General features: G+C 49.8%; 3 protein-coding genes across 3 annotated transcripts; 2 read left to right on the top strand and 1 right to left on the bottom strand.

Annotated features, from left to right (window-relative positions):
• Positions 1 to 4006: 4006 nt before the first annotated feature.
• On the top strand, positions 4007 to 8589 carry PtA15_6A807 (uncharacterized protein; the record flags this gene model as incomplete). Its single annotated transcript, XM_053170550.1, has 13 exons — positions 4007 to 4086; positions 4187 to 4335; positions 4440 to 4626; positions 4733 to 4861; positions 5606 to 5919; positions 5997 to 6127; positions 6203 to 6296; positions 6364 to 6502; positions 6582 to 6678; positions 6755 to 7658; positions 7742 to 7946; positions 8020 to 8422; positions 8497 to 8589. The coding sequence occupies 13 exons, from the start codon at positions 4007 to 4009 to the stop codon at positions 8587 to 8589; spliced, it is 2925 nt and encodes a 974-aa protein (XP_053021730.1).
• Positions 8590 to 8771: 182 nt separating this feature from the next.
• On the top strand, positions 8772 to 11299 carry PtA15_6A806 (uncharacterized protein; the record flags this gene model as incomplete). The annotated part of the gene is made up of 5 exons (XM_053170549.1): positions 8772 to 9812; positions 9903 to 10352; positions 10429 to 10733; positions 10831 to 11065; positions 11189 to 11299. The coding sequence occupies 5 exons, from the start codon at positions 8772 to 8774 to the stop codon at positions 11297 to 11299; spliced, it is 2142 nt and encodes a 713-aa protein (XP_053021729.1).
• A 738-nt stretch (positions 11300 to 12037) lies between these two features.
• On the bottom strand, positions 12038 to 13855 carry PtA15_6A805 (uncharacterized protein; the record flags this gene model as incomplete). The annotated part of the gene is made up of 7 exons (XM_053170548.1): positions 12038 to 12228; positions 12317 to 12373; positions 12465 to 12544; positions 12638 to 12849; positions 12921 to 13228; positions 13319 to 13433; positions 13544 to 13855. 7 exons carry the CDS (start codon positions 13853 to 13855, stop codon positions 12038 to 12040), a joined length of 1275 nt encoding a protein of 424 aa, XP_053021728.1.
• Between the last annotated feature and the right edge of the window lie 600 nt (positions 13856 to 14455).

The following is a 14455-nucleotide window of genomic DNA, read 5'->3' as shown; positions in this document are numbered from 1 at the left end:
TGCTCCTGCCACAGAGAAAAAGAACATGGGAATGTGAATATTGCTGGTAATGATGGGAAGGCAAGAATTGATGATAATGGGATTGTTGAGAATGAAGAGAGTGTGAAAGTTGATGATGATGGGATTGTCAAGCATATATGATGAGGGGAATTATGTAGGTGTTATGATTACTGAATTCATGCAGATCAATTATCATTTTAACATTGCTTGAATGGAAATGGTGTCTGTAAGAGTCCGTTTGAGCAATCTGCTTGAACGGGCTGGATTATTGATGTGTGATAAGAGTCCATTCAAGCAATATGGTTGAGCAAACTCGGTGAAATTTGATCACCAAGTCCGCTTGATGAGTCTGCTTGAACAGACTTGACAGCATGACTCTGGAGTCTGCTTCAATGGAGTTGCTGGTCTGTTCAAGCAGAAGAGCAAACTCTCTTACCAAATCCTTTCAGAGAGTCGCACCAGGATAAGGTTCTGATCCGGTGCCCCGGAGCCAGATATCACCCATCCCGCACCCTGACCCTGGTCTTATCCAGAATCCAGCCGGATTTTCCCGATCTGAAACCAAGGGGCATATCCCAAAAAAAGTGCCAATTTGATCGGGTATGCCGGGGATTCCCCGGTAGACTTCCCAATTCATGCGGGTTTGACGGGTATTCCCCGAGAAAAGACCCTATTTTGGGTGTTTTCTGAGGTTTACCCGCATAAATCTTGCTTTTGGAGCGCTTTTCACTATCCGGCCGGATTCCGGATCTCTGGAGCTCAATCCCAAACCCTGATCTGGCCTGCGGGTTTTCCGGATTTCTCCAGATCAGAACCTTACACCAGGAGTCCGTTCAAGTGGAGTCAATTCAGAGGGAACGGACTCTGCAAGACTCTGCATTGAACGGACGCGGTTAATACAAAAAAGTATTGACGCCGGTATTACTTGCATACCGCCGCCGGCATTACTCGTATGACAGGTATTTGTACTGGTTTGTTTGGCCCCCAGAGGCCATTTCTTCAGTTATATGTAGATGTATGTATGTATGTATGTATGTATGTATGTATGTATGTATGTATGTATGTATGTATGTATGTATGTATGTATGTATGTATGTATGTATGTATGTATGTATGTATGTATGTATGTATGTATGTATGTATGTATGTATGTATGTATGTATGTATGTATGTATGTATGTATGTATGTATGTATGTATGTATGTATGTATGTATGTATGTATGTATGTATGTATGTATGTATGTATGTATGTATGTATGTATGTATGTATGTATGTATGTATGTATGTATGTATGTATGTATGTATGTATGTATGTATGTATGTATGTATGTATGTATGTATGTATGTATGTATGTATGTATGTATGTATGTATGTATGTATGTATGTATGTATGTATGTATGTATGTATGTATGTATGTATGTATGTATGTATGTATGTATGTACATACATATATACAAATGAGCTGGGCTTTCCCCTTCTCTGGTCATCCAGCTGGGCTTCCCTGCACTCCATGGCGCAGCTTGTGCTTGCAATGATACAGGGGCCTTGGGGTGGACTTGGCCAAGCCCTTGCATCAAGGAGGACAACACAGGGCCGGTGTGTATGGGCCATCAAGCAGAGGCAAGCCCCTGCTGGATGGCCGGCCGGTGTGTATGGGCCATTGAGCAGAGGCAAGCCCCTGCTCAATGGCCGGTGTGTATGGGCCATTGAGCAGAGGCAAGCCCCTGCTCAATGGCCGGTGTGTATGGGCCATTGAGCAGAGGGAAGCCCCTGCTCAATGGCTGGTGTGTATGGGCCATTGAGCAGAGGCAAGCCCCTGCTCAATATGGGCCATTGAGCAGAGGGAAGCCCCTGCTCAATATGGGCCATTGAGCAGAGGGAAGCCCCTGCTCCATGGCCGGTGTGTATGGGTCATTGAGCAGGGGCAAGCCCCTGCTTGATGGCCGGTGTGTATGGGCCATTGAGCAGGGGGAAGCCCCTGCTCAATGGCCGGTGTGTATGGGCCATCAAGCAGAGGGAAGCCCCTGCTCAATGGCCGGTGTGTATAGGCCATTGAGCAGAGGCAAGCCCCTGCTTGATATGGGCCATTGAGCAGAGGCAAGCCCCTGCTTGATATGGGCCATTGAGCAGAGGGAAACCCCTGCTCAATGTCCGGTGTGTATGGGCCATCAAGCAGAGGGAAGCCCCTGCTTGATGGCCGGTGTGTATAGGCCATCACTAAATCACATGGAATGAATCTTCCAGTTCCTTTATTTCTCTCAAGCAGAGGCAAGCCCCTGCTTGATATGGGCCATTGAGCAGAGGCAAGTCCCTGCTCAATATGGTCCATCGAGCAGAGGCAAGCCCCTGCTTGATATGTGCCATTGAGCAGAGGCAAGCCCCTGCTCAATATGGGCCATTCATGAGCAGAGGCAAGCCTCCCTGGATCACTGGATGGTGGTGATGTGTACCGGCCATCAAGCAAAGCCCCACTGGATGGCCAGTATGTACGGGCCATTGAGTGGTGTCAATGGCAATGGCCAGCCACACAATGGCCATAGTCAAGAGAGATCCGTCTCAAGGTGTAAATACATATCCTTGCAACTGAAGCTGAACAAAAGTCTGAACTCCAACTTTTGAGCTCAGGAGTTCAGCAATGTTGGTGGATGAGCTGACTCAATCTTACTCACCGGTGCGCAAATGAGTAAAACAAAATGTTGCACAGAGTCATGCTGAAATTGTGGCAGAGTCTCAGCCTGTGTTCCTTCATGTCACCTGCCCCCAGTTGACATGAATTTTTTCCTGGTGATGGTTTGTCGGTTTGTTGAGTTGACAACCAGATATGTTTTTCCAAGACACTTTGTTGAATTCGCTGCTCTCAACCAAGAAAGAAAAAGACATTTGTCCTTTTTTTTGTAAATAACATTACCGTTGTCTTGGATGCACTGGGCCACGTTGGGTCGTGATAGGTGGGTTACCAGGGGTTCACAGCCAGAATCACAGATCGCGGCGGCACTGGCGAGCGGGGACAACCCCGAGCTTAACAAAGCCTCTCGAACGGGGGTCCCGAAGGGACTCTCCGTAGGAGAGGCTTACCCCCAAAGTTGGCCGCGTGGCCTGAGCATTTTGAGAAATTTACATGAATTTCTTCTTTTTTGGAATAAACAGCTCATTAAACACAAGCAACCACCTTTCATGGAATTCTGAGGAGAACATTTTGTAGACTTGTTTCTCAGGCATTTTTTCATACTTTTTTGGGGGTGATTTGCCTTGAAATAAGCAGTTGCTTGTGATTGCTAGTCAGCGATGTCCCAGCATTTTGCCCGGCAGCTGGCGAACCGGTTGGATCATTGGTTCACGCACCCTCTCACGGTTCGGTGACTTACATGGGGCCAGATGTCATCTTTAAAATGATAGTCTCTGGTTTCTGAATTGTTACTCAGTGCAAGGTATATTATGTACTTGCACCAGGGATATCTGCTGGGATATCCGGTCCTGAAAAGGTCGGATTGTTTACAACGGTATTTTCTTTACAGGATGATTCTTGCGAGGGGATGGAGCTATTCAGAAGTTTCAAGTGGTGTGAGGTATGCACAAAGCCTTGCGCTTCTAATGGTGCCAAGGGCCCAATGGTTATCTGAAGGCTAATGGGGGATATAGTGGGATGAGATCACTCCCCAGCCATTTGGCCGGTAGCTCTCCCCCTCGTAAGCTGACTTGAGGTGCAAGTCCCTCCCTTCGGGAGGCGGGCCCTTCGGGCCCCCCCGAGCGTAGGCGTGAGGGAGGGACTTGTGTTAAGTTCGGGACAACCCCAGCTACTAACTTGATAACTTCCAGCCTTCGACTTGAATATTTACTCCGAAAAGAGGACTACATACGACGTGAGCACCAACCATCGCAGGCCAACACTAATCAAGTATATGTACGTGGATGCCCAGACAGTGATGTTACTAATACCTGATCTGTCTCTTGATCGTGGATTTTGTTTGTAAAGTGAGATAGACAGGAGATAATTTCTATAAAATGATGAATGCAGCGGATGATGAATTCGAATCGGTTCTCTGGATTGCGCGAGAGTGTTACGTCTACCGATTACCCCCACGGTACGTACAGATCTGCTGCTACCGGGGCAATGGGGGGGGGGGGGAGGGCGAGCTGCGAGATGTGCTGCTGAATGTTCTGCTTTGTTTGGTGGCGTTCCAGGACATCCTCTGCAGGCTATAAGGCCGCGGAATGGGGCGACATGGAGGCCTTTCTTTGGAAAGGCAGACTCAGGATCCTTGAGAGAGGTTCCGAGAACGACCCTTCCAATTCTACTAAATGTTTTATTCGGTTGGAGGATGCGGATACCGGTCAGTTTTCAGCACTTTCTCTTCTCTCTTTTCTACGGCTCTTCATCGCCCGCCAGATTTTGACGCCTTGAAACGGACATAACCGCACATGAATACATTAATAGGCGAGTTGTTCGCGAACTGTCCCTATACGCTCGACGGGAAATCCGTCGAACCCGTCCTGGATTCCTCGCGCTATTACGTGGTTAGGGTCGAAGATGCCTCGACCGGTCAGCGGGCTTTTCTTGGGATGGGCTTCCCCGAACGCTCCGACAGTTTTGATTTCAATGTGGCTCTTCAGGATTGGACCAAGTTCAGTTTTTTTTTTCTCTTTCCCTTTGAGCCATGTATGACAATAGAAGCAACCTATGCAATAATCAGGAAGCTGATCATATGATCCCCATTCTGAAACAAAAAGGCGACAACGAAGCACCAGTAAGCGGGAGGAAGTGGATCAAGGACCGTCGCCGCACATTCCCAGCGGTCCGAAGCGGGACTTCTCGCTGAAGGAGGGCCAAACGATCTCGATCTCCTTCGGGGGCGGCCGGTCTGCCTCATCGACAACCAAGAAATCCTCCGGCTCGGCTGCCGCTGACGCCCTCGTCCCCCCGCTCTTGCCTCCCCCTCCGCCTCCTCCTCGGAAATGATTCTAATCCGGCCCTCCCTCACCCCAGCCGAGCATCTTTGTTTTACTGAGATCACCCTCACATTCTACGTATAAAGTTGTTTGAATAGTGGCTTCGTTCTCGCCTCGTCAGGCTGTGTGCTTTGTAAGATCACCCTCTTCTACCATGAATAAAAAAAACCCACGCCATCCTGCTGTTTGGTGTATGTTTTTTTTTAGTTGACCTTTAAAAGCCAGAGACTGTGGAAATAGATAAAGAATATGCGCAGGTTATAACAAAGAATGATGACGATCTGATTCTGCCTCTGTTCTTGACTTTGGGATGGATGCAGATTGCCCTACTAAGTCTTTGTCACTTTCCTGTTTGGCTTGTATCCTTTTCACCTGAACTTTGAAGATAGAGTTTCCTTATTCTTGGGATACATTAAGAATCAGGGATAGTTGGTCACAAATGGGTAGAAGTGGCTATGCACCTGGAAAAGCATGCGTTGGATGCAGATCAATTTTCTGTTGAAGGCTGTGTGGATCCTTGAGAAATGATATTTAGCTTTCCGCGGCCAACCCCTCATGTTGAGCTTGTATATTTCCTATCCAGTCGCCATGTGTTGTCAGTGCCCATCCTTTCAAACGAGGTTCGTCTGTCTCTCTCTTGGGGTGGTGATGAAGCGTGCCGAGTCCTCTCAGACGAGTCTTCAAGCTTGCCCTCAAATATCTCCAGCCCAGAAGCGTTCTGCGTTTGCCCGATGGGCGATGCCAGATGGGGGTTTGCTGTGTCGATGGCCACGGCAGGCTGAGGCTGTATAAAACACCCTCGCCCATCGACCATCCCCCGCCCACCACGACCTCGATACCCACTCCAGAACCAACCACACACACGCACACACCCAACCCATATCCCACCATGGCAGTCCAGCTCCGGAATGTCTTCACAGAGAAGGCGGCCAGAGACCTCCCGGTCTTTGTCACCTTCATCACTGCCGGTACGCTAGCCTCCCCCTCTCATCTCGCTCGATCGGGGCATCCAAGATCGCCGACTGACTGCTGGCTTCTTGCCCAGGCTATCCTAACCCCGAGGCGACGGTCCCGTTGATGCTGGCCATGGAAGCCGGCGGGGCCGACATCATCGAATTGGGCGTGCCGTTCACCGACCCTTTGGCCGACGGACCCGCCATCCAAGAGTCTAATAATGTCCGTCACCTCTCTCCCTCCCCCAACGCCCCAATTCTCATCATTTCGTATCCATCCGTTCCCTTTTCACTACAGGTCGCCCTTAGTCACAATGTCGATTACCGAAGATGTTTGAAATTCGTTTCCGAAGCCAGATCGCAGGGATTGAAAGCCCCAGTCATCTTAATGGGTCAGTGTCTTCTTGGTCTCGGCTGTACATATCCTGCTTATCGTACGTACTGAACGGAATTTCTCAGGTTACTACAACCCTCTCATGGCTCATGGAGAACAGGCCTCGATTGCCGATGCTAAACAAGCCGGCGCCAACGGATTCATTGTCGTCGATCTACCGCCCGAAGAGGCCGTCAAGTTCCGAACCCTGTGTACCGGTGCCGGGTTCGTTTTCAACTGGGCTTTATAAAGAAAAAGAAAAAAAAAACATACCTCACTTCACTGACCTCCCTGACAACAACAGCTTGAGCTATGTACCTCTCATCGCACCAACAACGACTGACTCTCGAATCGGTTTCTTGAGCTCGATAGCGGATTCATTTATGTATGTAGTCTCAAAGGTAAGTATTTTTTACGCTGGTTTCTTACGAGTTTTACGTATCTCACCAAGCAATTTCTTCTCAATGTGACTACTAGCTGGGTACTACAGGTACAAGTGAAAAGGTCGCAACCTCACTGCCCGATCTTATTTCTCGGATCCGAAAATTCTCTCATGCCGGTACCGACAACTCGATCCCACTGGCAGTCGGCTTCGGTATCTCAACGGCAGATCACTTTGACCACGTCGGAGGGCTCGCAGATGGAGTGGTCGTAGGATCCAAAATCATCGAGGTTCTGAAACTTAACCAAGGTGAAGGTGCCGTCAAGGCTGTCCAGCAATTCTGTGAAGGCTTGTGTGGAGGCAAAGCGGGTCGTCCACGCAAGGCCCCGGTGAAGAATGCAATCAATGGTCTTGTCTCACAGCTCTCGACACTCATGACCAATGGCCACGCCCACCCAACGACAAACGGGACCTCCAAACAACCGACTCCTGACAACAGTTTGCCTTATCGCTTTGGCGAGTTCGGTGGCCAATACGTCCCCGAAGCCCTGGTCGACTGCTTGCTCGAATTGGAGACCTGTCACCGCGAGGCGATGGCCGACCCGAAGTTCCAGGCCGAGTTCAAGAGCTACTACGGATACATGAACCGTCCCTCGGGGTTGTATTTCGCAGAGCGACTGACCGAGCATGTCGGGGGAGCCAAGATCTGGTTCAAGCGCGAGGATCTCAACCACACTGGCTCCCACAAGATCAACAATGCGGTCGGGCAGATCCTTCTGGCTCGTCGACTGGGCAAGACTCGGATCATCGCCGAGACTGGCGCCGGGCAGCATGGCGTCGCCACCGCTACTGTCTGTGCAAGGTTCGGGATGGAATGTGTCGTTTATATGGGTGCTGAGGATGCCCGTCGCCAATCTTTGAACGTCTTCCGAATGAAAATGCTCGGCGCTCAGGTAGTCGCGGTGACCAGTGGCAGTCAGACCCTGAAAGATGCTATCAGTTGAGTGTTTTTTTCCCCCATGATCATGGAATTTTTTTTTCCGTAGAAAAAAGCTGATTGAAAATGGCTCTTCTTTTTCTAGACGAGGCCATGCGTGACTGGGTGACGAATGTTGCCACAACACATTATCTCGTAGGCTCGGCCATCGGCCCTCATCCATTCCCTACGATTGTCCGGGACTTCCAAAGCGTGATCGGACGAGAGATCAAGGAACAGCTCCTAGCTGAAATCGGCAAATTGCCAGATGCCGTGATTGCCTGTGTGGGTGGTGGCAGCAATGCTATCGGGTGAGTTGGTTTTTCTGGGGTTAGAAGGAAGGCACGATTGATTCTGAGCAGGCTTTTTATTTTCTGCGAGCAGTACTTTCCACCCGTTTATCAATGAGAAAAGCGTGCGGATGATCGGGGTAGAAGCGGGAGGAAGTGGGACGGACACCGATCGGCACTCGGCGACGTTGGCCAAGGGGACGAAGGGAGTGCTCCACGGGGTGCTGACCTACATTCTACAGAGCCCGAGCGGGCAGATCGCGGAGACGCATTCGATCTCCGCCGGGCTCGATTACCCCGGCGTCGGCCCGGAACACTCGTTCTTGAAGGACGCCGGGCGGGCCGAGTACCGGGTGGCGACCGACCTCGAGGCCTTGAAAGGATTCCGGTTGTGCGTCCAGTACGAAGGGATCATCCCGGCTCTCGAAACCGCTCATGCTATCTGGAGCACCGCCGAGGTGGCTAGAGAACTCGGAAAGGATGCCAATATCGTCATGGTACGGTTGTGTTGATGGCCCATCTGAAGCGTGGAGATCAGCTGCTGATTGTCTTCCTTCCTCCCACTCTCTAGTGTTTATCTGGCAGAGGAGATAAGGACGTGGAGCAGATTGCTCAACAGTTGCCCAAGTTCGCCGACGCGCTGGATTGGCACATTGCTCCTTGAGGGGCCATGTATCTCCTACAGAGATTCCCCAATTCTTGAAAAAAGATGCAGCATTTCCCCCCCTCGTTCTCACTTTTGCGGATACAGAAGTCGTGTCAAAAATGAAAAAAAAATGAAAACATAAAGAAGAGCAAATGTAGCAGATACACACATCCAATCCCCTTAGCATACAATTTGTGTATATGTATTTTCTTTTCAAATCATCATTTGATGAGATGTTTTGCTTGGCTGCAACTGCGTGTCCTTCCACCGAAGGTTTTTTTGAGTGGATGTGGACGGTATGGCCACCGAATGAGCTTTTCCTTTCGTCGAGGGATGGCCAGCATCAGCTGTTGATTGTGCTGCCATTTTCCTCACTTTTGCCGCGACGTGCCCCGGCCGCCCGGCGCCTGCCCTTGCCCGGCGAAGCCTGGGGCGGGTCTCTCCGCAACTACGACTTCACAAGTCACCTTCGCTTCAAACACCGTCTCTGCCCAGGTCGTCCTTCTCTGGTCGCACAGGATAACAGAAAAAAACTCGCCACCAGCGTGATTCTCCCCGGATACGGTGACCTTGCTAGAAGGATGGACTCGGATTCAGACATCGAGATCGTGCCTTCCCAGCCAGCTCAAGCGACAAAAAAAACCAGCTGGAAACCGAGACGGCCTGTCCAAGAGAAGCTGCCATCACTCAGCCCCCTGCCGCTTCCAAAGACCTTGAAACGACCAGCAGAGAAAACTATCAACAGCGACCCCAGCTCCCATGCGGATTCAGACGAGGACTGCGAAAGAAGCACTAAACGAAACCTCCAATCAGCCTCCACCCGCCCCAAAGGCCCTCCTTCTTCACACTCGTCCAGCCCACTGCCCTCCTCTCCGGAGCTTCCCCACCTTCCGCGCCGTTCGCCATCTCCAGCACTTCCAGACCCTCTACCCCTGCCCCCCACGCGCAACCCGCGTGTCAAAGATCGGCAAGAAACGAACAAGTCTCGCCCAAGCTCTCCGCCCCCAGACAAGAGGTCCGCGATTATCGAGCTGGGCTCCAGCCCCCTATTGCCAGACTTGGAAGATTTCAACTTCGGTGGCAATCGTAATCCTTCGCCTCCCAATCCATTACCCAGTAGACAATCCTCTAGTCATCCAAGCCCTCCTCCAACTTCCGCACCCATCAGCAAAGCCACTACTAATCGAACCGAGAAGCAGGCTCAAGCCGCGCAGGCTCGACTGCTCCGGGAGGCTAAAAAGGTATGCTTGTACCTTTTCCCGATCCTTGTATTCTCCTATCCAAGGTCTGAGTTGGTTTCTTTCTCTCTCTCTCTCTGTTACTCTTAAAAGGCGGCCAAGGAGAAAGAAAAACTCGACAATCGACTCCAGCGAGAGGCGAACAAACTGACACTGAACCGGAAAGAAACGGTGGCTGAAGTACGGATGTGGGTGCCCAAGTCGCTGAAGAAATCGAAGCTGCATCCGTTTGCGAAAGCCTGTGAAGTGTTGGAGCAGCGAATCGCGTCCACCGAAGGGTGTGTGATGAACCCCCCGGGCGAGATTGATGACGAGAGCAGCGAGCTGCAAGGCGTGGTCAGATGGGTCCGGACGGCCACCAAGGAATGGGACGAGGAGCGCGGGATCTTTATCCCCCTCGGCGTGGGCCAGAGTAAGGAGACTTCCGAGCCCACCGTCCTGGTCGTTTGGACCGGCAAGGAGGTCGATGAGGTTATTGCTTCGGGAACCGACCAGTTGATGAAGAAGGCCCAAGTGATCAAATCTCATTACCCCCAAGACCAGGTCGGGTCGTCCCCAATATGCTTGGGTGTTTCTGATGCTCAGCATCCATGTACTGATATATGTCCATGATCAATAGCTGTTTATTGTGATTTCAGGCTTAGAGACGATCCTCAGAGCAGAGCGGAGGAACGAGGATGCGATGATCACGAACGAAGCCCGGGAAAGACTGGCCGCACAGCGGAACGAGCCGCCCCCCTGTGCCCCCAAGACTAAGAGCAAAAGCGGGTCAGCTCTTCCCCGAAACAGTCGGGACAAGATCTTGAAGGAGTTGGAGGTCATGAAGCTCGTCACGAAGGCTTTCGTCATTCGTGTCGAAGAGAAGAACGAGTTCGCCAACTGGCTCTGGGAGATGACGATGGAGATTGGCGTGAGACCTTACAAGTAAGTGTCTATCCCACCATCCCACCATCATCATTTGCCCCATGAGCTCAATCTGCTCAACGTTTTTTTTTGCGTGCCATTTTTGCGTATGATCCAGATCGAGGAAGCAAGAGTTGAAGTCGGCACTAAGATTGGAAGTATCGGGGACGAAGGGGACAAACTACGAGGACACGTACATCAAGATGCTGAGCAGCTTGACCCGGGTGACCGAGAACGAGGCCAAAGGAATCGTCGCTAAGTTCCCGACTCTGAAGTGCTTGTATCAGGCGTGGGAACAAGGGATCCAGAAGCATGGCGTACAGTGGGCCGAGGACATGTTGGTCGGCTGTTCGGTTAGCATCCCCAACTCTATCTCTCTTTCTTCTCTCCTCTCCCCGTTTTTTCATCGATCTGTCTCGTGACGGGGGATTTTTTTTTCTTTCTTTTTCTTGGGCGTGTGGTTGTCCTGCTCGTAGAAGTCAAATGCGGTCACTGCGGTCAATTCTAACAGGAAGATCGGCAAAGTGACTTCCAAACGAATCTTCGAAATCATGTATAACACCAAGAACGGCGACGCCTGTCTTTGATAAGCGCTTTTGCTATTCCTTCATCCATCACCCATCAAGCTGATCATCACCAGTTTAGGATATTCTCTCTCTCTCTATCTCTCTCTCTGAGAAAACTGGAACATTTTCTGTGTTACTGTTATCTCTGGCTCAATGTACATATGTATTGGTCGTGCTCGGTTTATTCACATGTAATGTATGCATCATTTCACACATCTTTCTTTGCCGTAGGGGCCCATTGGTGCGCCAGTTCAGAGGTATAGTTTGTGTGCTATGGGTCAATGCAAGCCCTGGTGTGTGTGACACCCTTGAATATGTGAATATAACCTCAAAACCCTTCATGCACTATCTCCAATGCAAATCATTCTACCCTGCCTCTGAAGATATCTTGAGTGATTTTCCATTGAGTCAAGCTTTTTCACGGCCTTTGCAGTTTTTTTGTACAATCACTCAATATATCTTCAGAGGCACATGTGAGGTAGAATGATTTGCATTGGAGATAGTGCATGAAGGGTCTTGAGGTTATATTCACATATTCAAGGTGCAAGCTTGTTGCTTTAGAGTGGCTGGGCTGTAAGGAAAAAGTCTGCACAAGTCTTCAATGATAGATACAATAGTCAATCTGAAGTTGTTTCCAATGGTTGTTTAAGGGCAAGGAGTAAGATTGGTGATCTCTCGAATAGAAAACTTATTTGATAAGTAAAAGAAGTTGCAATGATTAGTCGAAAGATATATGTATCTGCAGTCATTCATTGGAGATCACATTTTCTGCTGGACGTCTTTCCCATTATCATTCAATCGTGCAAGCCTCTTCTTTCGCGCGGAGGAGCTGAAGTTGAAGATGGTACAGCGACCCTCGTGCCACTTCATAAAGATCAGTGTCGCCGAGGCAATCAACCAGAAGCTAATATAGATCATCACTGTTAAGATGCTCCCAGTGTTGTTCCAACCTACACGCAAGACAGACAAACGGATAGTCAATCCTCAACACATGTCCTTAACTGAGATGAACGGGAAAAAATCAATTCGAGCACGTACCAAAAACTCCGGCGAAAATCATCCATCCGCCTGCAGCCAATTTATTTTCAGGGTTTCCTGATCAATTGCAAAGATCGCCGCGAGAGCCATTCAAAGATGTTAGTTGTTGCTAGGCTCGGATGTATCTCGAGGAGGTTTATAAGCCCACCATAATCTAGATGCCAGATGTATCCATCCACTGGAAATGAGCCAGGTCCATCGCCAGCTTCTGCCGCATCACCCCCGACCCTGAACAATATCAATCTTGAGATATAAATGCCTGCTTGCAAAGGATTCCAGGGAGGGGGGGGGGGGGGGGGGGGGGGACGAGAGGGGACTGACATGCGGATAAAACTGTACATCTTGAAATACCAGGCTGCTTTGGTAATCAAACCTGCGCCCACATACAGCAATGCGATGGTCGAGATTGTCAGAAAGAGGCTCAGATTCAGCCTGGCGGACGAGTTGTAGATCGCATATCCGATCACGAGTCCTAGAAGGATTCCGGTCACGGCTGCGATCGGGATCGATGTTGCTGGTTGGCCAAGGGAGACCTGTTCAATATCATCGGTCGACAGTCCTTCACAAGAAACATAATACAGCCTTTTTTTCGGATTTAACTTACGCCGCCAATGAAGACTACTGCTTCAAGTCCCTCCCGAAGAACGGTTAATGCGGGCAGGAAGAACAAGATGTATCTGCTGCTTGTCGAGTCGGCTGAATTCGTCCGTTTCCCGCCAACTCGTAGCATGGACATCAGCTTCCGAAACCTCGGGAGCACTTTGGGACTCTTGCCGTCCGCATCGATCATATTCTCTTGCTCGAATGCTTTGGAGAGTTTGATGCGCCATTTGATTTTAGATCGGTCGATTCGCATCATCGTGATGCCCATAACAAATATCATGGCGGACGCGATGAGAGAGAAGATTCCCTCTGGAAGATATGTAGCAAGGGCACGTTTACCTCATCAGGCTCAGCTCACTCTTTTTAAACACGTTGGAGCAACTCATTCCCTTCACTTACCCCATAGCTCCTCGGCGTTTCCGTAAATGTCTGTAAACTTCGTGTAGTAAACCGCCAGGAATCCAGCACCAATGCACATGGAGAGGAACAAGCCGACAAATGTTCCTGAGAATACCTATATATTCATGAGGGATTCAGCTTAGATGGAGCAGCAAAGAAAGAAAAAAAAAATGAAATAAAAGAGAAGGAAACTGGGTTTCTTATAAAACAAAAGTTACTATTTACCTGTACTCTCATCCGCTTGATAATTTTTTCTCGGTAGTCTTCATGATCCTTGATGATTCCGGCGGGATGCGCAGCTTCCTCCTGACTGGCGAGACTTTCGAGCTCCAAGTGAGATTCGTTCAGATGATCTTCGAGACGAGGCAGACGAGGGGTCTCGATCGACAGTTGGTCCTTGGTGGCCGTCGGCGAGTGATCGTTGGGCCGGACAATCTGCTCGATCAAGGCCAGCAGGACCGAGAGAATAATTGCGGCCTCCAGCACTTCTCGGAAGCATATCAGGAAAATCGGGACCGAGAATAGGTTGGCCGGCATCCTTGATCCTGCTCTCCTCTTCTTCTTTGACAGACAGACACTCTTTCTTTTTCTTCAGGTCTTTCAATGTCCAAAATCGTCTGTTGGGTATGTTCGAGATACAATCGGCTTGAGCTCCCCAACGATATGGGCGATGTTCTCAGAACGCCACCGCCGTAGCGGAGATGTCTTTCTTGGCTTTGTATGCACGCCAACTCAACCACATGGTCCAAATAAAAAAAACGGGCAGGAGTGTGGTGATACGCATGCCACACGGTACAGCAAGGTCATACATATTTATGCACAAGAATTTCCCCAACGAGTAGGGTGGACCTGGTTGACTCGAGGGCAAGGCAGTAGTCTACTGCTAACTTTACATCCAGCAGTTTCAAAAAAGAATGGCAGTTGGGTCAGGGATCTTCCTGTCAGAATTTGAGCTTGTCAGTCCGCTCACTTTCTTTATGGGGGGGTAGAATTTTACAACCCTTTTTTTACAAGGCATAAGCCTTGTAAACTGCATCCATTGTGAAATTACGACAAGCCGGGAGGCATTCATAATTTTCCACGCCTCCTCCCATATTTTCCACCATCGTGAAACAAGCACTGTAAAAGATACCTTGC

Source organism: Puccinia triticina, chromosome 6A, assembly GCF_026914185.1.
Source record: "Puccinia triticina chromosome 6A, complete sequence".
NCBI lineage: Eukaryota > Fungi > Basidiomycota > Pucciniomycetes > Pucciniales > Pucciniaceae > Puccinia > Puccinia triticina.
The sequence above is the reverse complement of the archived record's forward strand: the minus strand, read 5'-3'. Positions and strand labels throughout refer to the sequence as shown.